This window comes from Lathamus discolor, chromosome 1, assembly GCF_037157495.1.
Source record: "Lathamus discolor isolate bLatDis1 chromosome 1, bLatDis1.hap1, whole genome shotgun sequence".
Classification (NCBI taxonomy): domain Eukaryota; kingdom Metazoa; phylum Chordata; class Aves; order Psittaciformes; family Psittacidae; genus Lathamus; species Lathamus discolor.
In genome coordinates, this window is record NC_088884.1 from 42,590,730 (window position 1) to 42,617,268 (window position 26,539).

Genomic DNA, 26,539 nt, shown 5'->3' on the forward strand with positions numbered 1-26,539 from the left:
TGCCACTACAACTGGCAGACCCTGGGAGTAAACACAGCAGTCTTCCAGTTTGTTTCTTTGCTGAAGAAGTGGCAGACATTTAATATTTGGGACAATTTTTGTACTTGGGCTGACAGAGCATTCTTCTTGTCTCCTCTGACTTTGTGGACTAGGTGGGAAGGGGAGTGGTATCTTCTCTTGTGGACCATGTCTTTCTAGGAATGTGTCAGTGATTTAATATGGAAAACCATCATTGCTTGACACGACTGAATATTTTTCTAGATTGCTTCTGTGTTTATGGGGGTTACCTGGGAAAAAATGCACCTGTCCTTTAAAATGTCAAAGAAGTTTCCCTTCCCCCCCCTACCCTTTTTTTCTCTCTTCAAAAAGTGTGAACTGAGCCGGTGAAAAGCAAGAAGTACACTGAGGCTTCTGTTAGCATCTGGTTATTCATGCAGGCAATCTGCAAACAGTCTGTAATTCTTAGGGTGGCATTTTTAAAGGTTACTTTCTTGTCACGGTTTCTCAGGTAGGGATTTGAGACGAGCATATTTGCACACTGACAAAAGCAGTATATTGGTATACAACAATGTTCATATTTGTAGATTTCTACATAATGTGTTATGAAATTAATTGCCCCTAGACAAAAAGTTTATATCTAAAAATTAGAATGAAACTCACCAATTTCTTTGTTCACCTATTATTTTTGAGACTGCTATCTTTTTCTCTGTGAGAAAAGGTGTATTTAAATATGTCTTTTTTTCTCTCCTGACAATGTATTTAAAAAACATTTAGAATTGGTGAACTTAGTTCAGACATGATACTGTGTTGTTTTTAAAGAAAAAAAATATTATTCCATTAATAGGTTTTCTTAAGAAGATTGTGAAACAATGATTTTATTAGAGCTTTATAGTTCCATACTAGCCTCTGAATCTCACAGAGCTGCAAACAAGATACATATATTTTAAGAAGAAAGAATGAAATTAAGTATTTCCTTTTATAGATCACCTTGCTGGTTAGGTACTTTTATGTTCTGATTTTTAGCTTCTTTATGATTTTAAATTATATTTTCTTTATTTAGAGCAGAAATTGCAAGACTGAAGGTTTGTTTGCAAATCTGCTTTTAGCTTTCTGCCCTGGGAGTAGCAGTGATAGGGAAGAAATAGTTTGTCATCCTTACCTTTCGGGGAGAAAAATAGGATTTGACTGTGAGCTAGGTCTTTTACTGTAGCATCCCATTCAGGTGAAGCTGTGTCTCGAAACCTGTGGCACTGTAAACTGAGCAGAGGCTTCTGTGTCTCCGATTTAATTCACCAGGATGTTTGCTGCCATGGCAGCCAGCAGCATTCACTGCAGTAGCAGAGAAGAGTCATATATCTGGGAATGCAGGTTGAATACTAAAATGTAAGGAGGCTTGTGCAGAGCTTTGCTTCAGTGGTTAATTTTGGCTCTTTATTGAGCTCTGACGTGGAGGCTGTACTTGCAGTTCTGTGTCAGCCCATCTAAAGTGAAGAGCCGTGCACTGGGATCAGTCATGATCTGGTGAGAGGAGGGGGGAAAGCCCGAGACAGCACTTGTGCCTACTTTGGATTTCAGAAGGCAGCAGCTGTAGACAGAGATGCAGGCCCACCGCTCCGATGAGACTGGTGATTGGATGGAGAGGGGAAAACACAGTTGGCTTTTGGGATTACTTCTTTGCTGGAGCAGAGTGTTTGATCAACTCTCTTCTGCTTGAGAGAAATCTAAGTGAAAATGACTGTAAGTACTGCAGATTAATGTGACGGGAGAGAAGTGGCTTAACAGAGACAGCAGTGTAATTTTAAAGAAAATGACTGTGCCTGTCTAGTAATTTCCACTACATACAATGCATGTTTGAGCTGTGCTTTTCATTGCAAATGCAAGTATGTGCTGCCTGGGATGTGCAGTGTGCAGTGCTGGAGGGATCACATCCCAGACCTTTCTGGAGAATTGAACTACTGTCCATCTCAGAAATATGAACTCTAACTGAGGTGAAGCCCCAGCCAGAAAGATGCAGCGATCTGCTGAACTGTCAGTATTTAAAGGCAAGGAGGTTAGAAGAGGGTGTGTTCGTCTTCAGAAGCAGAAGTCTCTAACCAATCTCACGCTCATCAGCGAAGGGGAGAAGAGACGATACTCATACAGGGAGAACTGGTTTGGAAACGCCTCCAAGTCCAGCCAGAGTTACCATCAACAGGAGGCAGAAGCTGGATGCACAGGCTCCCTTTCCAGGGCACTCTCGCGGTCGGTGCACTCTCTCTGCCACTCCAGACTCACCGCACCCCAAGCGTTTCAGGCGATAGCACCTGCTGGAAGCAGGACGTCTAGGAGGTCCTCAGACCAGCATACAGGTGGAGGTTTTGAAACTGACAATGAGGACAGGGGAAAATCAGATGATGAAAATGCATCCTGCACATCCCATTTCCCCAGCAGGAACTGGGCAGAGGAGGAGGAGGAAGGCTGCTTGCGTGAAGGGACCGCACATCTGGATGAAGATGTCATAATAACAATGCTGGGGGACCTAGAACAGGTCCTTTATACTGATATTTTAGGTAAGTTAACTTTGGCTTGACATCATGAAGGGCAGGAGGAGACCCAAGTGTCAGCACATATCTACATGGAGCACATTTTTTGTCTGGACACTGATTTCACAAGAGAGAACTGGTTTTATTTGCAATAGTATGCAAAAACAGGGTCCACCCATTTCTTCCTTGTTTACTTAGTCTAAAGACTATGAAATGAAGACAGATGTTTAAATCACTTTTGATGGGTGTATGGGCAGGAGCAGCCTGTGAATAATTGAGTATAGTTTGCTTAGCTGTTTGAAAAAGTAAGTTGTAACATTTAAGAGCTATTAGTTTACTCATAAATATTTTAATTTTAATGACATTTGTTCTCATTGATTTAAAATTAAAATCTTGAATCCAAGGATTGGTTTGGATAGAAAATGTCTTGGCCTACCTACGAACTGTTTCTCTGGTCTTGCTTCCCCCTTCCCATCCTGCTGATAATTTCACCCCTATATGTGGAATTATGAGTATCAGGGTTTCATTTTAGTTTAAAAATCCAGTTTTCCTATATCAGTTCATGCCAGTGACTATCTGAAGTCCACAGCCATAGGTGCTTCAAAAGGCTTCTGTGTTACTGGCTTTACTTTTCATCTTTCAGCCCTTTTCATGAGTGCTCAAAGTGTTCATTTCCAAAGCTTTGTTCTTCAGCCAGCCAAATGGTTTAAGTGGCTGCTTGCTTTTCTAAGGTTATATAGCATGTGTCTAGCCTGGAGCTTCTTTGCTGGTGGATATGTTAGTGCTGATTATGTTTAAACATTCAGGATAAAAGTTTTGCTGTCTATGTAATGTAAAAAGCTATCACCTCAAAATAACAAGGAAACAAGAATTCTCTTTTTGTGCATGCCTTTTATTCTTAGACTGTGTTTGTATGCTAAAAGGGGCTTCTAGAGATTAGAGACTTGTTAGCAAAGGAAGTTGAGCTGTCCAGCTGCCCCTGCTCCTCTTCAGCTGTGTGTAAGCCTCAGTTTCCCACCTGCAGAGTAAAACTGGTACTTCCCTTTGTGAATGGAGTTAATACCCAAGAGTGGACATTTCTCTGGAGAGCTGCTTATTATTTGTAAACCTTTTTATTAAAATCTAACAATTAATGGAATTATCATTCTCTAATTTATCTGCTTTGGGCTGTAATTACATGTGCAAAAGTACTGAAATTATTATGAATGGTTTTATTAAATGTGCAATTATGGGTGAGCTTCAGAAATGTGAGTGTAAAAGTTTAACAAAGGTATTTAGTGATTTCTGTCAAATGTTTATTTTGATTTCCTGTGTACATATCTCACACAATGGAAGAAATTAATGTGTTCTCTAAAAATTTATTGAGGGAACCTGTAATGTTTCACTGTTTATAGGCAATAACTTGGGGACAATCTTTTGGAATAGTCATTTTTAGCATAAGTGATGAAGCTACAAGTGATTTGAGCAGATCGTATTTCCTGGGGGTCAGTAGAATATTTACATCAGACTTTCTTGTAAGCAGAACAGGATTTTGACAGAAAGCTTCAGGGTACACTGTTTTAGTCTTATCCTGGTCCCTCCATGTAGGAAATAGAATGGTTCTTCTTGAGTGTACAGATCAGAAGCACTTGAGAGAACAAGCCAGGGAGCACTTCTGATATGTTAGGTCACTCAAATATGAATAGATTCTATGATGGCAGTGGGCCATAGTAATAAGCAACAAGATGTCTGGGAGAGTCTGGGCTCCCTTTGGACCCCATACAGTGTGTCCAGATCCTGCTGTGATAAGCACTGTAGTGTCTCTTCTAGGAGGCACAGTATAGCTAACTTTCAGAAAAAAAACCTCATTCATCATCACTATGGTCCTCTGCACAGGAAGCTTGATGTAGTTGGGGAGCCACAGTGCTGACCTGAAAATCTAGGTAATGTCAGATGCAAGTTAGGTCTCAGGATCTTGCTCACAGTGCAGAAAATTTCTCAGTCATAGCATTCAGCTGTTTATACTTTCTGACTTGTTCATCCATGGCACAGCCTGAGTCCAGTGATACAGCCTTAAGGATGGAAAGAAAAAAGAGCAATTATTTTTAAGGCACTTAATAATTACAGTTGTGAGGATTTTGTGTGTTGTACTATGTAATACGTTAAGATCATCAACCTCCAGTTGTAGCTTTTTTTAGAAAAAAAAAAAAAAAGAGGTGGAAAGGTTTTGAAATTACCCTTTGTGCCACTGAAAATCGAAAGAGATTAAACCTCAAACTTTTCACCTCTCCAGGATAGAATAACAACACTTTTTATGTTATAATTTGTCTGAAAATGAAATATGCTTCGTAAAAACATACTTGGGCAGTTTGCCATATATATGTACCTTTTTTTTTTTTTCTTTTTGAATTGCAATTATACCTTAAGGCTTTGTTATGCTATTTACTGTGCAATGTATATTAAAAAAGACAGTTGCTGTCATTTTTGCTGCAAGAATTCATGGTGTTAACATTCAGCAAAGGACAAATGACAAGGATAAACAAAGAAGGAAAAGGGCAAAGGCAGTGCACATATGAATTATATTCAATTCCTCAAATAAATATAAAGGCAAAGTGTTGTTTTGCATTTAATTCTGCCTGCTTACATCCTGGATTTTTTCTTTCTGTGTATAGCAGAAAATTGTCTTATACCAACAAGCTACTCTCATCTCTAGTTTGAGGCAGGGCAGGTAACATACAAATCCTGAGTCTTTCCCATATAGGTATTGTAGCAGGAGTAGAATGTCCTCCTAGAAGTGAATTTGAGTGCATATGGCAGATGGAGGGTGGGCGTAAAGGGGCAGGAGGGGAAGCAAAGAGCAGTGACAGTGAAAAACTGAGTGCATATAGGCTACTGCCTGGGAACTGTCTGGCCTTTCAACAGCAGGTTCAGGACTTTATGGTCTCCATCTTAGCCTTGGCACGAGCTGTTTTTCCTCACAGGAATCTCCAGGATGGTGCAGAAACCTCTGCAAACAGTACATGGGATCCATGGGTACTTTGATTAGCCTGTATGCCCATGCCTTGCCTCCACCCTGTCAGGTCTTGAGCACACTGTCAGTTCCATGGTGCCAACCAGAGGTTTAGGGACTATTATATCATTAAATCACTGAGGAATTTAATTGGAATGATAAAACAAACAAGCAAACAGCAGTTCCTGAAGGACTGTTTAGCTGCAGCAAAGAGGACAGCAGACAGCCAGAGCAGAGCAGATGGGAAAACCTCACTGTGAAAGCTAGCTTGACACTGAGCCACAACTGCTGGGTCCATTGGCTAGTACCATGCATCATTTGCCTACCAGGGAAGAAGTAAAGGTGTATGGAAAGTATCTGGAGTAATTTCTTTTCATTTAATGCCAAGACTTGGGTTTTTTTTCATAACTGCCTGTGGAATGTTTGGGCAATAGGACCGGGACTACAGAAGGTGGTACAGTAGCAATTCAGTTTGTCAGTGAGCTCAAAGGCTTCATCCTTTTGTCAAAATACAAAATTAAGGAGCTTAAGTGAACCATCGCTCAAATATAATTTGCTTCTGCGTGTTCTCCCTTATATTTGAAATAAATGTTATTGTATATGTTAACCCAGTGCTTTCTGTAAACCAATGTTAAACCCATACTTGTAGTTCTGCTGAAAGTCAACCTGTTTCCTATACCTTCAAACAGATATTATGTTGAGATCTTTTACTGTACCAGAATGTTTTCAGTAGGACTTCTTTTTGGTTTTGCTTTACTGCTCCAGAACGCTTTGTTACATATAAAATTTTCATTGTTTCTGGACCCGTGTTGAATATTCCCCAGTTCTCTGTCCTGTGCAACTTTTCTTGAAAGCTCTACGTTAATGTCTCCTCCCTCCTTTTTTCACAATTCATATACCCTGCAAAGGATATCATCCTCATTTTATTTTTTTTTTTTTCCCTCCTCAAACATCTATCTGGGTTTTGGGTTTTTTTTTTCAACTTAGATGGCATACCGTGCTTTTCATCAGAGAAATCACCATTGTTGAATTTATATCTTGTATAAATTCACACACAAACCTGGGAGGAGGAAGGGTGGCAACAGAATGAGAAATACAGCAACACTCTGCTTGTGTTTTTTACGATTTACAAATAGGGAATATCATAATCAGTCTGGTATTTTGACTCTGCTTGCACTTCTGATCTTGGTTTTTGTGTGATTTTGAGTTTAAATTCACCAGACTGTTAAATGTGTTCAAAGATGAAACAGTTTCTTGATGTCATGAGGATTACAAAATTAGATTAAGAGCTTGTTCTGGATAAGAATATTGAAATTCAGATTTAAATATTAGAGATAATTTAAGTGGTTGCACAATATAACTCTGGATGGTAACATTTCCAGAATGAGAAGTAAAATTGACTGAAGGTGAAGTATGACATGAAATTTATTGTTAATAGAGTCACAACTTCTGGAGCTTGCTTTGAGGCTTATTATATTTTCCTTTTGTAACGCATGATGTGTAACTTTTTTTTTTTTCCTTCTTGGGGATGGGAGGGTATGTTAATCACCTGAGGTAAACATTATTCATGATGTTCCAGGTGAAGTTCTGCAGGCTTCATTATTCAAGATACCAGTCTAGCTTTTCACAGTGGATCCCTGAAGGCTCTTAAAATCCATAGTTGTATAAATGACACATGTGCTTAAAGGGTTCGGGTTTTTATCGCATGAGGAAGACTTGGGTTTTTTATATATATAAAAAATGAATAATCTCCATGTTCAGGAAATCATTACAGTTCAGGAAAGATGCTTTATTAAGTGCCTGGTTTAAAATAGTACTTTGAAATAGCCTGGGTGTTAAGTGCGTACTGAAGAGTTGTAACAGTCATCACAATTCTTTTCAGACACAGATTTACTGTTGCTTTTTTCCCTACCAAGTCATGTAAAATGTCAAGGAGGAAAAAGGCAATGTGCAATGTGTCAAGTGGTCTGGGCCTGCATTGTGCCTTCGTTACAAAGGATAAAAATCCCAACACTGTAAATCTGAGTTTCATTAATAGATTTGTGCCCTAACAGGGATACTTCACCAGGACGCTTTGGTGGGTTTTTTACATATCACATGTTATTTATAAGCGTATGTGTCTTTTATTTTTGAAAGGATGAAGTTTTATTCTTTAAAAGATTTAAGGGACAGACCTATTTACAATCATATGCGTGTATTCTCAGCTGTGTATTCATTTGTGCACTTTATTCAACCTTATAACTCATGTGTGCTAAAAGTTGTCCTGGTTTTGCTCTTTTCTCCCAGGGGAAGACCCTGAAACAAGAAGAATGAGAACTGTAAAGAATATAGCAGACCTGAGACAGAATTTGGAAGAAACTATGTCCAGCCTTAGAGGGACACAGATAAGCCACAGGTATACTGGTTTTGTGTTGATTGCTCTTGGACTGTGGAAGAGTATTACTAGTTGCTGAATGAATTAGAGACTTGCAAGGGAAAATTAATCATAGCACTAACCATACTGTTTGCTAGACTGCCTCAACAACTTGAATGTGACTAATATATTTTACTGACAAAGTATCTTATGCAGTCATTCATAAAGATGGTTATTGTTTGATATACATCTTCTTAGAAGCCTTTACAATTTATTTTAGGTTATTTTATACATAGCGATTATAGAATCAGAATTCTTTAGGTTGAAAAAGACCCTTAAGATCATCAAGACCAACCGATAACCCAACACCGCTGAGTCCACCACTAAAATGTGTACCTCAGTGCCACCTCTACATGTCTTTAAAATACCTCCAGGGACGGCAACTCAACCAATTCCTGGGCAGCCTGTTCCAATGCTTGACAACCCTTTTGGAGAAGAAATGTTTTCTAATATCCCATCTAAACCTCCCCTGGTGCAACTTAATGCATTTCCTCTTGCCCTAATAATTGCTGCTTGGGAGAAGAGACTGACACCCACTTCTCTCTGTCCTCCTTTCAGGTAGTTGTAAAGAGCAATATGGTCTCCCCTGAGCCTCCTTTTCTCCAGCTTTAAGAAACCCAATTCACTCAGCCATTCCTCATAAGACTTGTTCTCTAGACCCTTCACCAGCTTTGTTGTCTTTCTCTGGACCCACTCCAGCAACTCAATGTCTTTCTTGTAGTGAGAGTCCCAAAAATGAGCACAGTATTTGAGGTGCAGCCTCACCAGTGCCAAGTACATAGGGACAAACACTTCCCTACTCCTGCTGTACACACAGTTTCTGATACAAGCCAGGATACTGTTGGCCTTCTTGCCTGCCCAGCACAGGCTGGCTCATGTTCAGCTGTCAGCCGACACCTTTTCCACCAAGCAGCTTTCCATCCACTCTTCCCCAAGCCTGTGGCATTGTGTGGGGTTGTCGTGACCCAGGTGCAAGACCCAGCACTGAGCCTTGTTGAATCTCATACAACTGGCCTCAGACCATCAATCCAGCCTGCCCAGATCCCTCTGCAGAGCCTTCCTACCCTCCCACCTAACTTGGTGTCATCTGCAAACTTACTGAGGGTGCATTCAATCCCCTCATCCAGATCACTGGTAAAGATGTTACACAGAATTGCTCCAGTACTGAGGGGCATACACAAAAACTTGTGTGCGCATGGAGAAACACACACAGAACTCTTTTAAAAAACATATACATTTATTTCAGCCATTGTTTTTCCTTGTTTCTCAGGAGCAGAGAAAGCACAGTTCACTGACTTCTCCATTTTGTTTGGCAGCACATTGGAGACAACTTTTGACAGCACTGTGACAACTGAGGTGAATGGGAGAAGCATACCAAGCTTGACAAGCCGGTCCACCCCGATGACTTGGAGGCTAGGGCAAGCCAGTCCTCGGCTGCAGGCAGGAGATGCCCCGTCCTTGGGCGCTGGTTATCCTCGCAGCAGCACGAGTCGCTTCATACACACAGACCCTTCTCGATTTATGTACACTACCCCGCTTCGCCGAGCAGCTGTTTCTCGCCTTGGAAATATCTCACAGATTGACATGAGTGAGAAAGGAAGCGGTGATTTGGACATGTCCTCTGAAGTTGACGTCGGTGGCTACATGAGTGATGGGGACATTCTTGGGAAAAGCCTCAGAACTGATGACATCAATAGCGGGTAAGCAGCACTTTTTCCCCCTTTGAACTCATGGGAGATTGGCAGGTTTGATAGGATTTTTCTAAGAAATTCTGGCACAGAAATGGAAGTTGAGATATGGTTTGTGTATTATGAAAATATACATATAAAAAAAAAAACCCAAACAAACAAAACAAAGGTACGGCACTAAGCTGCTAGTGTTGTTCTCAGCTGCCTTCAAACTCACCTCTTCTCCTTTAACATTAAGATGATTTTGCTGTGAACTTTGATAAGAGCACAGGTGCTTCTTATTACTTACTGGAATTTCTTAGTTACCTGATAAGCCATCATTTTGCACTGCTTGTCCTGGGAGGGGTTGTCTTTTGTTATTTTTATGTTTTGGTTGAGATGGTAGGTATGGTATTGGATGCAGCAGTCGCTGACAACACTGACTTCCTCTGTTTCCACTTCAGATATTGTCTAGTGTAGTCTGTGTGAAAGGCCTTTATTGCAATTTTTCAACTATGCCTATCACCCGAGCTGTAGGAATATCTTTTCATAAAAGAGTAATCAGCCACTCTCCTAGCATACTCAGGAGGAAGAATGACAATTATTTTTGTTTGTTTGTTGAATCAGTTGATAGGCTTTGGGGTACTGCATTCCCTGTACTTCAAATTGCTATTCAAAGACTATCAGTCTTGGAACATAAGTAATTTCATTTATATGTATGTTAGAACTCCTAAAGCAGAATTTATTTTGTTTCAAAGGGGATAAAACAAACAAACAAACAAACAAACAAAAACAAACAGAAAAAACAAACAAAAAAACACCTGGTTTGTGGTTTTGCTCATACTTAAATTACTGTACGTTGCTGTTGTTGGCATCTCAAGGCTGCTAAGTGGCTGAGGTAACACTGGGTTGAACAGAAGTCCCATAGAGTACATGGCCATGTCACACCATACTGCTTCACTCTGTATAAATTTAAGACTGATGTTGTCAGGCTAATCTCTTAGTTTGAAGTATAGATATGATTAGAGAATGGTGGCTGATGAAACTGGATATGATACGTTCCTAGGGACAACTGAAAGTCTGTGATAAAAGCTCTCTCTAGAGAAGTGTCTCACCTTAAGCACCCTCCCAAGATCTCTAGAAAAAGCATAACTATAAAGAAAGTGTGTTCCCGTATCTTCCTGGTGCACTGTCTCAGTGATCTGTGAATGGAGCACTGCTGACAAAGCTGTCCACAAAGCACACTCTCAGTGGCTGTTCAGTAGAACACCATATTCATGTCTACTAGACCAGAGAAAAGACATATGGAAAATGTAACACTTTAGTATCTGAAGACCTTTTATCATGAAGGTAGTGTAAATGCTGCCTTTTACAGATGCATGAGTTGGGGAATCCTTTGCAGTGCCTGATGAGTTACGTTAATTAGCTTATCACATTAAAGGGTGAATATAGTCATCGTGTGTGACTTTTCTTTGCATCTGTAATAAGTGTGACTGAATAGATAGTAAGTTGCAATCTGCTCAGTTAACATTTTTAGGTGCAGTAAATGTTAAAAACAAGTTAATATGCTCAGAAATTTCAGGATTCACTGAGGCATGTAAAGTCTTATCTCCTTTATGCCTCTTCCATTATCAGTTTAATTACTTTAAACACTTGGGGACAGGAATGCAGCAGTAATTAGAAATTAGTGCGAGAAAGGCCTGTTGCACTCATTAAGTCTCTCCATTCAGGCCTTACTTATGCAGGAAAAAATCCATACAGTCTGGATTGCATTCAAACCACAGTTAAATTTAATATACAATTCCAGAGCCTTGGAACCTACTGCATAATTCATCCCTAGCTAAATAATCTGTCAAAAAGTCTAAATTTTGTCTTTAATAAAAGGATAAATCTAGTGTGTAAGTATGACTGTTAATTTACCTTTGGAAACAAATATGAAGTTACCTTCTGCAGACTCCAGATACCAAAGTTTCATAAATCCCTTGCTGAACTGCAGGCCAAATCTTAGCAGTGCATAAATGCCTTAGAGTTTAGTTAAAAATGAACTAATCCTTTGTGGTTTAGTGCAGTTGAGGTTTCCTTCACCCAGATTGCCACTCAGGACATGATGCCATCTCAAACTGTGGCTGTCACACAGGGCTATTCTACCTGAGCTTTGCTCTCAAAATCTGCACCAATTCACCCACCCCAAACCATGGCGGTGAAGGCTGGTTCTCCCAGGCAGCTGTATGAGCCCCGAGGTCTCTGGGACAGTTGATTTCATTTAAATCAGCTCCCAGAAAGAACTGCAGGGAGTGGTGTGTGTGTGTGTGCTGGCTTGTGCCTGAGAGTCTGTGTCGAGTTATTAAAGTTAAATATTTGTGTACTCAGACACACTGAAAGATGGGTTTGAGTGGCACCATTTCATGGTTCAAAGAAAACTTGTGTTACAGATTAATTGAAGTGGGAGTGAACTCCAGTAGACCATTTTAGCCATCATCTTAGCACCGGGCCCATACTTACTTCTTTAAGCCTGTAATTTCACTTTGAGTAGGTTCACTGAGATATACCAAATTGTTTTTCTGTGTATGTATATTTATACATATTTAGTACCATACATGTGTACGGTCCTTCACAAATGAATTTGTTCAAACTTTGCACTAGGTTGCTTCACTAAAGTCACCACAAATTACAAGAGAAAAATGTAAAAAACCCCAAGAGCCTAAGAATGAAGACGGTTTAATGAAAGGTCCTTTGAGAAAATAATGGACAGGTCTTGAGTGTAGGACAGGCTTGTGGTACTGCTCAGTTATAAACACCAAGACAGAGATAGATAGAGATAGTTAGAGATAACTAAACGGTAAGCAGGCATTCCAGAAATTATTGCCGCTGCTTGAAATTCAGAAACTTTTAATGGTTCTCTAGTGAATAAGCAGCACTACACTCACTGTTTGAGTCATTAGTAATTCATTATAATGTGAAGTGGTGGGAATCAAGCAAAAGGAGCACAGATAGAAACATATTCTTAAATGTCATTGTAAGGGTTTCAGTGGATATCTCTTTCATATCTGAATAATTGCATCCCAGCAGGGACTATGGATCTGGGTTCTCAGTTTCTTTCCCATTTAGATGGATGCTACTGAGGGTTTTTTTTCCTTTTTTTTTTTTCTTCTTCTTGTTTTTTAGCTGGAGTTATGCTTCTTAACTCCTGGTGCTATTTTCTGACAAAAATGCAGTACTTAAAACGTACTTAAATTTTTTGAAGGTACTTGAGGGCTTCAGTCTAAATATATTTTAGTAAAACAAGTTTGCCTGCAAACCGTCACAGGAAAAGGCAAATGATCCTCAAAAGTGCGTGTATATCTGATCTTCCTGCACTGGACATACAAACTGAGAATATTTATTATAAACCTACCATCTAATAGGACAGTCCATACCTTAAACATTTGAATTCCCCAGTCCATTAGCTTTAGAGTGAAACATGGTTGCCAGATGGCTGCATTTCCCACTGATTGACCACACATTTATTTTCAGGTATATGACAGATGGAGGACTCAACCTATATACAAGAAGTCTGAACCGAATACCAGACCTAGCTGCCTCTCGAGACGTCATTCAGAGAGGGGTTCATGATGTGACTGTGGATGCAGACAGGTAACAGTGCTTTGCTAAGTAAAAAACTATCTGAGCTTTACAAATATTTTTCATTCTTCATACATGCTAATATATCACCATTTTGTTCATAACGAATAGCAAGAGCAAGCAGGGTTCTGGGGCTGCTCGGTTTCTGAACACACAATACACCAAATACCACAATGGCTGGGGAAAAAGTAGATTTCTCACATGGAAAGGGACCTAGGAAGAATTTATTGTTGAAGATGTGAAAGAAAACATTAAGAAGTCCAGACCTTACTTGTAGTCTTGAATCTCTGAAACAGGACATGATTTTTACAGGTTGACTTGGCAATTAATGGGCATAGGGAGAATACACATGGTCTCTAGGCAGCAGAGAGCCTGTGTGTGCCTGATGATGTGGGCCAAAACATACATTTGGAGTTGGCTGGAACCAGAACCATGGTCTTGTCCACTGGTTTTGCCATCTGTGAGTGTCAAGAAGGCAGTACCTGTGATCAGTGGGAAGTAAGAAGGAGGATTATATCCCATTATTTGTGCAGTGTGAAGAAAGAAACAACACTATCCTGCCCTTATATGTGTATATAGGGGTGTGAACATAAAAACAAGCTCCCACTAATATTTCTGCTTATTAGACAAATGTTTTCTGTTTCTTTTCTTTGAGCTTAAAGTAGATTCATATTGATGGCTTGTATCTATGTCTGAGAAATAAAAATTCATAACCCAGCTTTTGCAGAACTTAGAACTGTCAGCTCTGAGGTTTTGGTCAGACCATTGTAGAGATAAGGAACAGGTATGAAATTTGGCAGTCTTCAGTTTTAGGGGGTTGATTTCAGTCCCATCATTTAAAAATCAAGTTTCCTTTAAGGAAAAAATGTGTTTAATCAGGAACGGAGAAGAGGTTCATGGAATGGCTTTGGTTTTACAAACTTAGCAAATTAGTTGAAGTTCTAGGATATTAGTCTAGATATGATATAATTCTTACTTTTTATAGTTTTCTGGTGAAAACACACCTGTGACACAAGTCAGGAAGAGTCTGCATTAGTCAAACTGCATCAGGATAAAGAAGATAATTTTCATCTAAGGAACCAGTTACTTAAAAAAGAAGGTTGCTTTTAGTTGGTATATTAGCATTTGTTGACCTTGCAGAAAAAGCCTATTTTAGATAGCAATTCAAATAAACACAGCTTGGTTCTTCGGAACACAAGCATTGATGTGCTGTGAAGACCAGACAAAGAGTACAGTAGGCGTTTAAGAAAATAATTTGGAGAGAACTCAGGCAGTAACAGAAGGAGAAAATAAGAAATGAGATGTGGGCAGGAGGGACTTTGTTGAGCTCTGTATGTGAGAACAGGAACCTTAAGCTCAAAGTAGAAGAGAGGGTGGAAAATGCAGAGGCTGGGAATCGTGTAATTAAAAACAGAGAATGTTGCTAGCACCCACGTTTTTGTGTATGTCTGTATCTTTTCTTCACCTGGGAATGAAATTATTTTTGTATATGTCTGTATCTTTTCTTCACCTGGGAGTGAAGTTATTAGAGCTTTTCCCACCCTGCAATATTCACACTCAGGTTTCAAACCATGCACATTTTCCCTCACAAAAAAAAAAAGGCCAAAAGAAGGGATTTTTTATTTTTTCTTAGTGTTCCTCAAGCTCTAGATGCCACACAAAGCCTTTGTGTTTATTTTGCTTTGAGGTGTTATTTAGTAATGTATGTGTTAATTTGTTCCATATAGTGTGCAGGTTCATACATGTTTTGCATGTGAAAACACAGGGAGGCTATCATCAGTTCTCAATTAATGAGATTGTCCAGCATTTCTTAGTACATAAATCTATTTTGGTTTGTTTATACAACTTTGTCAGACTGGCTAAAAATGTTGTGCTAAAAACTACTCTGTTGTTTCTGAGTCTATCATCACTTGTCAGGTTGCAGAGCAGTGACTTCAAATTCATCAGGAGATTGTTTTGGGTCTTTAGTTGACCAATTTTATGCACAAGTCAAGGTTTTTAAAGAAATTAAATTAGTGTGTGTTCAGGAAACATTTATCTGATCTCAACAACTAAAATCTCTATATTCCATCTTCATTGTGCATTTGCAAGGTGCTCTTGACATTAGCAAACTCCATGAGCAAGCCCTAAAGTACTTTTTGAGCTTAAATCCTACAAATGTGAAATAGGATTTACTTTGTAATGAATGCTTTCCCTTACACAAAGAATGAAAGCTGGACTCTTGTGCTCTACTCAGCCCTGTAAATGAGGTGCCATGGAACATGCTATATGGTATCATGTAATTTAGAAGCTTATCATAAAGTACAAGCATAGGAGATTTATACTGTAGATGTTCAGGCAGTTTTGGCACTTCTTGACCTTTCAGTGCTTGATTTTTACAGCCTTAATCATCCTTTGTTGATACAGATGGGGTTTCTTTGTCTATAAGTGTATGCTATTACTTGAAGCAGCAAAAGGTGTTTAGAAAGCGGAAAAAATTAAATCTGTTATGATTTCTGATGATAACAAAGCACATGCTTGCCAAAATGGGTCACAAAAACCCCATGTAAGGTCAAACACACACGCACAGAAGTCTATATTGATCTTCAGTGTGTCACATTTCTGATATGAAATCAGGTGGAAAAAGGAATAGGGGTTGCTGAGACACTTGCTTTGCATGGCAGGATATGTTCTGGTCCTTCACAATAGCAAAGGTAGCTGAGGTTTCATCTCATCTCATATAGCTTTTTAGATACTATTTTTTCTACTTTGAATAAAAAATGACAGGGTTTGCACCAGGGCTTCGAAGTATGCCTTGCCACCAGTATGATGAACTTCAATAAGAGAGAATTATTCTCCTCTCTGTCATCCCTGTAGATATGTGAAGGACATATACATTTTCACTATGGTATCATTAGTTTAAACCTTTTTCATAATGGCAATGATTTCCCCTGGCCTTTCTATTGTAAAGAACTCTTTTGGCATCTCTGTGCAGGCAGAAAATAAATTATATGCTGCAAATATCTGATTTACATCAGCAGGCAGGAGAGAAGTTTCAGTATTCTGTCCATCAGTCGAGCCAGCAACTTCTGCTGACAGCAAACCCATGTTCTTCATGAAAACTGAATTTCAGTTTTCTCTGACAACCTAAATGGCAGCTTCTGCCTATATTTTAAAACTTTTTTCATTTTGTGAGCTGACAGTTCAATATTTTTCAGATAGGTAGGCTGCTTATATCTCTGAGAGTAAGGCCATTTCTAGCAAATTCATACTTTCAGACTGATTCTCATTTCACGGATAAATCAGGAAAAAATCATTGAAATTAAAGGCATTGAACTGGTGTTAAAAGACAAGCAGGTCCCCAGTTTAATTCCACTCCAAACTGGTCTCAGATAGAACCTGCATCTTCACTTCTTGCTAAAAAGCAAAGGATTGAAGGATCTTCATGTGGAAACTTAGCCTGAGAGAGCTCACCCAAATAATATTATTAAATTGCTTCATAAAAAGTTAAATTCATAAATGCAACATAAGCCAAGGCTTAAATATTACTCGCATACTGCTCTGATAAGCATATTGCTTTAGAAAGGAATACTGTATATTTGTTTGTTCTAGGGAAAGAAGTGGTCAATGAAAGGCTGAAGGGACACACTGGCAGCCTCAGATGTCAGTGGTCGTGACATTCTTCTTTTGATTTTTTTCTAATTTGAACTCTTTTTTTTGCATCTATAAACATCTATTCCTTGCAAGTTACCTTGCTTCAGATACCATAAGAAATTAATTAGGGAGGAAGATTGATTCTCTGCAGCGGGTGTAACTTGGGATGTGGCTGAGTTCTCAGTGGTATGATGTTACTTTTAATTTCTTGTTCTGTCTTCCTCCTCTACACTGTAGCATTTGCCTTCTGGGACTCTTAGAGGGAGTATTTGAGGAACATTCTTTGAGTTCAAAACCCATTTCAAAGTAAGATGAGCCAAAAGAGATTAGATGTAAGCACACAAAATGAATTATGTTCTTGGGAAGAGTAAGGTTTATTGAAAAGTAAGTTGCAGTGTTTCCAAACCACTCTGTGTTTTCTATAAAAACTGTTAAGGAAGTTTAAACAATCCATTTTAAAAGCAGATATAGCTCCACTGAGTTAAAAAGTTGCCCTTCCACCCCCTGTACCTGCTGAATTTAGTGCACTGTATCAAAAGCCGCAGTTTCCTTCACTTTCGTCAGTCAACAATCAACATAAATTGTGCAGCCCCTTACCCCTCACATCCCTTGAATGCACAATTTTTTTCTTCTTCACCTTCTCTTTGGATGAAACCCAAAGCCCTGAGGGCAGCTTGTGCTGCTTAGTGTGCTTTTATCATGACCCGCTTCAGTTAGTTTGCTGTTGCATTGAATCTGAGCCCCTGCTACATGGAGTTCTTATGCATAGGGAGTCTTTAAAATGCTTCCACCATCTGTGACATGTGCAAAAGACTTGGCAGTTATCTTAGACTTGCTCAGGCTGGCCTGTTTGTTCTCAGCCAAACCATAATCACCATAATACATTATTAATTATAATAAAATAATAGCAGATTTTGCCTGTAGTTTATTAACTAACTTCCTGGATGAATGACTGTAAGTCTTCTTCTGGTGTTTGTCTGAGCAGATGAGCCTTGAGTTGGATACTGTACTTTTGGAAAAGAAACTTTTCCAGAGTTCAAAGGGGTATTGAACTGGAGGCGCTGTATCATAGAGTTGGTAGTAGCAGAAAAGGCTGAGAGACATCATGAACAGTAACTTAAAATCCTGATAGAATTCAGTGCCTGGTCTCATATAGTAAAATCTTGGCAGTGCATTGAAATTGCTGATGTCATTTGAAATTTAACTCTTTGGGATGTTGTACAGTGGGCAGGAATACTTTATGTTTTGCCTTTCTATCTAGATGCTCCTGTGTAATGTGTATTTCAGCACTGCAATAATGCTGTGCTTTCTGCCATGTCTCTGCAGTTTGGTGTTAGTGTGATCACTGTTTCTGCCATGTTGCAACTATTACCTGTTCAGTTTGCAAACTGGTAGCAAAGCAGGATGTACTATGGATAGTTAAACAAAATGTATATGCCACAGTATTGAACTATTCACTGTGTAGACACATTCAGCCATCTACATTTCAGCTGTGTCCACCTCTGGGTACCAGTGTCTGTGGCGGTCAAACTATTCATCCCATAGATATGAAATAGTAAATAATAAAACATAAGATAGATATACCTTCTTCTTGCTGTCTAAGACTTTCTAAGGAAAAAAATGAGTTTTGCTACAAATCTACTGCACTGTGTGGCACCTGCTTTCACCAATAAATATGCCTATGATTGCTATTCTCTGCACAACCAAAAAAAGTCATTATAGACCTTAAAGACAGAATGGCTCATACAATTATGTTATCTTCTATGATTTTCCTGGTTGTGATTTTACAGTATTAATACATTCTTAGGATACTGAAATAATATACATATCTATACCTCACTGTTTTCACAGTTATTGCTCAAATATCTCCAGAAACCATAATGAAAGAATCTCTCTCGTAAAGCAGTTCAAATTTTAAACTGGTTTTACTGTTGTTGCTCTCTTCTATGCTTTTAATCTTCCGTAATTTCTTTTCACAGCTGTTGCTGTTAACATTTCCCACCATTTACTTTTATTATTCTCAAATGATTCTGCATTTTCAGAATCTCTGGTGTAAATCTTTCCATATCCTGGCATCTGCTAGGCTATCGAGCAAGTTGCTAGTTAGAAGTATCTATTTCAATGTGTATCTCAGTTTTTATTGTTTCTGCAAAGTAAGGATGCTACATTTAAGTACCCAAAGCATAAATATGTGTGTATCCCTGCGTGAAGAGCAGAATAATTGTGTCAAAGGGATCACTCTTGGTTTTTTGGCTCATTATACTGTTAAGTGTTCAGGATCCTTTGAGAACGAATACCTTGTTTTCAAAACCATAATGAGAAATAAAATTTTCAGTAATGTGATTTTGTACAGCATTATTAATTTAGAAAAAATGGTATTTTTTAATTGAACATGACTTTGTTTCTGTCATGGTTTAGAAAGTCAGGATTTGGACAATACAAGGTAAGTAGAGCAACTGGACTTTGATCTAATTTTGTGAGGTTGCTTTAAATTTCTATAGAAATTGCCAACCACAAGCCAAAACATGGAAACATTTCACAGCTGTGTGTTTTTAGGTTCAGATACTTTATTAATATCAGTAACGTAAACAAACTGCATTGTTAGCATGTTGTCATTAGTACATTAAACTGTCATGATCCTGCAACATCATGTCTGCAGACACATTTCTTTGCACCCAGCTTACATAAGGAAATGACATTCAGAAAAGGCAAGAACAGTGCATGGCAGATGTTTACTTTAAAACAATACTGAGCTGCAAGTGATTATGTGAAATGAATGATGAAGTTCTCTCTTTTTCAGTTTTTGTCAAGTGGCAGAGAGAGGGACAATATCAACTAATTCCAGTTTATATGAAAAAGGAATTCATGAAAATAAGTTTTTAAACTTTGGCAAGGAATGGAAGCAAATCATATTCTCATGCAATGCTAAATGAGCTGAGCATATAGTTTGCTGTACGGTCATTAAACCAAAGGCTGGATGTTTACAGCTGACACAGTCAACATTCTTTCTTACAAATCTACTTCTTCAAAGTAGATGGCGTGGAGCTAGGTATAAATGTCATGTAATACATTTGCATTATTTGTTTCTGCTTTTCTTGAAGTTTAGTCTAGATACTTTCAAATAATTTGAAGTGACGCTGAACTTCATAATTTGTAAAAAGATTACTGATATTTCCCTTCAGGAAACATGCAGATGGTTTATTTTGCTTGTAATCTGCTTCTGAAGGGAGTACAAATGCATTTAATAAGAGCTACCTAAGACTCAGTTTACAGTCTCAGCAGCAGCATCATTTTGGTCCACTATGTTACTTCACTGTTATCAGCAAAGACTAATGTACTGCCTCCTTTGTGTTAGAATAAGGCAGAGGTAACAAGATTTAAATCAGTATGTAAAATACCCTAGGCTCGAATATAAAACTAAAGAACTTGAATCTCCTGTGCGGTACATATTTGAGTCCCGAAGTCAAGAAACATAAAAAGTTCTTTAAAATATTTTGATTTGTTTGATGGCTGGAGGAAAAAAAATGTAATTTGAGTCTCCTACATGGCTATTAAAAAAAAAAAAATTGAAATTTGCAATAAAATAGGTGCAATTGAGATTACAGTTCCAACATTAACAAAGACAGCCCATTTTATGCTTCATGAAACTTAATAGAAAAATTGTGATAATTTAGTTTTGGAGTTGCAGCAGCTTGTGATCGCTAAGTTGTCTTCTGTTCTAAACTGCCTCAGAGAGACTTACTTCCTTGTGGAGCAAAATATTCTTGTTTCTTATTTAAGTAATATATTAAAGAACTATTTTAATAATAGCTACTTACCAGATTGAGTTAGTTTGTAGTATGCATATACATGCATGCTTGGCAAACTAAACATATGAATTATAAGAATGTTCCAATTAACACTGTCATAGAAAAGTAATTAACTTGTAACACTATAAAAATCCTTCACCTTGAATTTAATATGAGTATATATAAGTTCATTTTAAAGAGCATTTGGATTTGGCAGCTTCAGCAGACAACTGAAGTGAAAAGGAACAGGAAGAAAAATGGAGAGCCACATCACACTGCACTTTTTTGTGCCCAAAAGAGGTAATGAGAAAAGGGCAAAATGATCTATTCTGACAGCTTCTTGCTGCTGTTTTGTACACCTGCTCTTCCTCCTAGCTGGCAGGCCTACAAAACAGGTAGGTAGAAAGAAGGGTAAATTTAAATTTAGCTTTGCATCTTAAGGGTGCAAGTGCACGTTTGCTGCTTGAACTGTAAGGCTCCTTACAATGCGAAAGAGGCAAACTACAAAGTTTTGACTCTTTCCCTTACAATGCGCTGATCTTAGAGCAAAACAGTACTGCTTTCTGTCATAGAGCTGCAGGAAACCAGTGATATTCAATATATTTTATACTGTCAATTGCACTGCAAGGTAACTTCATCATTAGTGGCTAAAAGAGATAGCCAGAATACAGCCAGAAGCTGGTCATGTGTTATCTATGGTTATAAATGTAAGAGAAGGATGTTCCTAAAGCTGTGCAGGTTAAAAAACATGGGAGCCATTTATTTTATGGAAAAAGAAATGGACCTTTGACCATGTTGGTTGGCTAGAGGCAGTGTTCAAACCAAGAGAGTGTGAAGGGAAAGCTGGGAAGGGTACAGTGTGGTAGAAAAACTACCAGCCAGTGCAGAGAATACCCCTCACTGCAGGAAGCTGGCTGCGGTGTGCAGCATGTGTTAACCTTCCTCTTTGAGAAAAAATCCTTCTGTTTCCTTGTATCAGCATTTTACTTATAAATCTTAACTCTGTCACCTTGGAGTCTTCTTTTGATGGAGAGAGGAAAAGATGTTCCTCCCTCTTCAATCTGCTCTTCCAGTGCTGTTGTGGAGGCTTCCTGCCCCTCCTGAGCCCCTTGTGACAACTTCAGCTCTGCACAGGGAAATGCTTGGTGCAGCCATGTGCTTGGAGTTTGTTTTCTTTTGAAGTTACAGCACTAATCTCATCTGTATCTAATTGTTAAAATATTAAGTCTTCAAAGATTTCCTTTGTAAACAAAAGATTGTCATAACAACTTAAGCAGGATCAGATGTGTAAACTGAAAGAGTGGAACCCCCAATGCATTTTACAGGAGGTTTTTACAGAAGGATACAGTATAGTTATAATTTAAACCTGCTTAGTGGATTGAATAATCTAAAATACAGTATTTGAATGAAATTTAAAAAACAGCTTTGCTTAATTGTATTTTACTTGCACAAATAAGGTTTTTATCTGCTACCTATGTGCATCAGCTTTAATTTTCAATGTACTGAGCTTTCTTTTATATTAGTTTTGGATGCATTATGCTCTAGATCTGTTTCATTTTGCAGAATAGAATGTAAAATGGCTGCTAACCTTATTAACTGCTGTGTAGGTAAACTCACAGAAGCAAAAATTGCTTTACTGCAGTTTAAAAGCATGTGTAGTGTTGGAAATAATTAAATTGCCCTGGGAAGTACAATAAGTACAGAATCATAGAATCATAGAATAGTTAGGGTTGGGAAGGACCTTAAAATAATCTAGTTCCACTTCTAGAATCACTTCTCCACCCAATCTGTAGCTGTGCCTGGGATTGCCCTGACCCAGCAAGTGCAAGGTCCCGCACTTGGCTAGGTTCAACTTCTTGAAGTTGGCATTGCCCCACCTCACAAGCATGTCAAGGTCCCTCTGGATGGCATTCCTTCCCTCCAGCGTATCAACCAAATCACAGCTTGGTGTCATGGGCAATAATAATTGACAGAGGAGTTGTTCATCATTCCTCAGTGTTTTACCTAGAAAACACTATCAATTATTGATATAAGCCAGAGTCTTTTAGATTATAATATGCAGTGGTTTTTTATCAGATACTCAGTGTGTTAACTTAAAAGTGAAATTAAGATTTTCAAATGGATAGGTTTTGAACAGATTCTGGAAAAGAACAGAGAAAGAAAACATTATATTATGTATTACATATCTTCCAGCTGCTCATCAGTGAAAATTACATGAGTGAAAAATCAGAAATGCACACACAGTTTTAGTAGTGAGATGAGATTGTGAACTTTAGGAACAGCACATGAGGAGTAAAGGTAGGCTGTAGTTTGTTTTTTTTTTTTTTTATTAAACCAAGCCTAGATTTTTCTGTAAGCTACTTATTGCCAGATTCAAATACTAAAGTAGACAAAATTTAATGAGTGGACTGTCTGGGATTACTGGGGGACATGTAATGGTTTCTGAGAGGTAAGTGACCAATAAGGTGTATAATCTTCATGATTCATGAACTGCCACCTAGAGGCTCTTATCTCTTTCAACTGACTGTAGTGGGAACATGGCTAGAGAGCTAGCTTTCGGTTTATGTCAGGATGAACCAAGTCTGCTTTGAAGAATTCAATTTGAAAGAAACCATGGCTATTGGGGAGGTTTTGCTCTGTTTTTTGTTGGGAATTTTGGGATTTGGTCTTTTTTTTGTTTTGTTTTATTTTGGTTTGCTTTGGTTTGGTTTGCTTCATTCTAAATAAAATAAATTCTAGTGGAGCAAGGCACTCCTTTGAAGTGACAAGCCCTTATGTAGTTACATCAGCCAAAACGTGACATGGGGTACTGTCATCAGAGGATAGTTCCTTAGTGGAAGGAGTTACCTTCCAAAGAATTTTAGAAAGGGTTTTTAGAAAAAACAGTTTCTGTACAGCAAAGATCTTGAAAGAGAAATCAGAGTGTTTCTTTAAGGTCAAAGACTTATTTCTTTTTCCTTTTAGAGTTAAAATTTTTCCCCTCCATGAAAAGAGTTGTCTCGGTGTGCCCTGTATGACCCAAATCTTATGATGCATAAAAAATAACTGAATTGGCTCTATTTTACAAGTATTTTCCCTTTGTTCAAGATAGAAAGAAATTTATGATCCCCTCTTTTGTACATCTTTCTTTCTCTCTCTTTAATCATTTAAATTAATGATACCAGCAATACTCTTGAGAAATTAATGACTAAAAAGTGGATAAACTCAATGGAAAAGCATGTAGGAAAAATAATTTTTTGTGTATGAAAAATCAAGTATGTCAACAACGATAATTTAGAACCTTCCAGATAAATTGTGCAAGCTAATATCCTAACTAGATTGTCAATAGCTTTCCCTAAACAGCTATTTTCCATAAAATTACCTGTCATATTTTCTTTTGGAATGATTTTGTTGGATTGGCAATGTGGGAAATTTTAAGACTGGGCATGTGTATGAGTCATTCTATCATGTCACTGAATTGTTGAGTAGCAGTAAGTAATCCTCAAGAGCTCTGAACCAATTTCTGTGGATTTCCAAAGTGGGCAGTAAGAACAGCCTATGTCACAGAAAACTTATAGTTTGTTAGTTTTGGATTGCTGGTTTGGTGATAGTTCATCATATACTTGGACCTGCCGCAGCTCTTTGATGCAAATCAGCACAAAGGCAATAAATACTGAAGGCAGCTGGTCATCAATGCTACATGCAGTATTGATCCTCAGTCCGTAGTAGGTTTGGCTAGTCCTTACTCAGGGAACTATAACAATTTCTTTGGTAGGAGCTCTATTTCTTACACTACCCATGGCTCTGATACAAGGGGAAACTGAATGATGTTGTATTTGTTGTCTTAAATCTGTGAGCATCTTCTTCACCATGCCCCACTTTGAAAACGTTAGCTGTTGTCCTTTCCCTACAAAAGTAGTAGTAAAACCAAAATACTGAATTCATTTCACTAATTATTGAATTGCCAAAGGATTAAGGTCTTTGAGCTTCTCTTTCAAGGAGATAGCAGTGCATTTCTGGGTTCACAGTTGCCTTGCCGTAGGTAATTGTTAGGGTGCAAAATTGCCATCAAAGCTTTAACTTTTTACAATTAAAGAAAAATATAAAAATAGTTTATTCCTTATTTTTTAGTAGATGACAGGTTTTGAAAGAAATTTCTGAAATGACATATATCCAGATATTCAGTTAAAGCTTTAAAAGAGACCCTGTAAAATTTCCTAGGTATGGTATAAAACAATGTAGAGGCTGCCCTATACTACGTGGACAACCAAAGATGCCTCACGTCAGTCCCGTGCTCAAGGAAAATGCACACAGGATATGAGGGCAACTTTTTTCTTTTCTCTGGAAGCTGTGCTTTTTAGACCAGTGTCTTAAAAATTAGGATTAATTATCAATGCCATGCTAAGAGTTATTCATATAATACATCAGAGAATAAAGGGCAGTGTTGTCATTTTTATTCAAAATAATTAATGTATTTGAGAGGGAACTAATCAAGAATCAAATTAATTTCTTATTGTTCTGCTGCTTATGCTACCAGTTTCTGGGAAACCATCTTGTCTTGTTTGGGTAGCAGTTTTATGTTTTGTTCCTGATATCTCAGTTGTATTTTGCAGGGAGAAGTTTGGATAAAAACCCAATATAAATCTTAGGAAGAGTGAACCCAACTTAAGTATTTCACACTTGGGTTTATAGAATTTATATTCGAAAACCTGAGCCCAGCTATCAGGAAATAAATACTGTCTAAAGAGGAAAAAATCAGAAGATTTAGGAAGAATAAATAAGGACCATTTGATTAAGTTTAGAAACTTAACATGAGCTGGCTTCAGTGTGCACTCACAGACCAGAAAGCCAACAGTATCCTGGGCTGCATCAAAAGGAGCGTGACCAGCAGGTCGAAGGAGGTGATCCTGCCCCTCTACTCTGCTCTTGTGAGACCTCACCTGGAGTATTGTGTGCAGTTCTGGTGTCCTCAACATAAAAAGGACATGGAACTGTTGGAACAAGTCCAGAGGAGGGCCACGAGGATGTTCAGGGGACTGGAGCACCCCCCGTATGAAGACAGCCTGAGAAAGTTGGGGCTGTTCAGCCTGGAGAAGGCTGCATGGAGACCTCATAGCAGCCTTCCAGTATCTGAAGGGGGCCTATAAAGATGCTGTGGGGGGCCTCTTCATTAGGGACTGTAGTGACAGGACAAGGAAGGGGTAACGGGTTAAAACTTAAACAGGGGATGTTTAGATTGGCTATAAGGAGGAATTTCTTTCCTGTTAGGGTGGTGAGGCACTGGAATGGGTTGCCCAGGGAGGTTGTGAATGCTCTATCTCTGGAAGTGTTGGACAGAGCCTTGGGTGGCATGGTTTAGTGTGAGGTGCCCCTGCCCATGGCAGGGGGGTTGGAACTAGATGATCTTAAGGTCTTTTCCAACCCTAACTATTCTATGATTCTATGATTCTATTCTATGATTAAAAAAATCGGGACTGTAAGCAATCTGATAATTTCAGGATGGCTTGCACTGTGAAGGTCACAGAACTGTAAATAAAACCATATTTTCAGAGAACAGTGTTAAATTCTTACATGTTTGCTGTTAATCTTTTAGGCAAACAGAAATACACCTAAATGATCTTAAAACAACGGAATCTTCTGAGTTAATTGTCTACTTTATCTTTGAATGTATTTTCCAAAATATTGTTTGCAAAAGTCTGCCATAATGCAGAGTTTATGCCTAACGTGTTGTCAGGTATGTGATTAAATTAAAGAGATGGATGCTTAAGTTGTAGATTTAGCAAATTACTTTCTCTTTTCTTTTGACCCTGGAGAATTCCCTCAGGAAAAATTTGTGGATTAATGTATATGTCACAGAAAGCCTTTGCTCTTTACGGAAGCTCAGTTAGACATGAATCTTAATCTCCTTCCCTGTCTTTTTCTATTCC

The 26,539-nt window shown here is 38.4% G+C and overlaps 1 protein-coding gene across 2 annotated transcripts in view; it reads left to right on the forward strand.

Annotated features, from left to right (window-relative positions):
- The window catches only part of NAV3 (neuron navigator 3), a 265,118-nt gene that overhangs the window by 144,079 nt on the left and 94,500 nt on the right, over window positions 1–26,539 (forward strand). For both annotated transcript variants that reach the window (XM_065669303.1, XM_065669312.1), the window contains exons 10-12: window positions 7,798–7,906; window positions 9,241–9,624; window positions 13,105–13,224. In XM_065669303.1, the coding sequence (XP_065525375.1) occupies window positions 7,798–7,906; window positions 9,241–9,624; window positions 13,105–13,224 (613 nt within the window). The remainder of the gene's footprint in view (window positions 1–7,797; window positions 7,907–9,240; window positions 9,625–13,104; window positions 13,225–26,539) is intronic.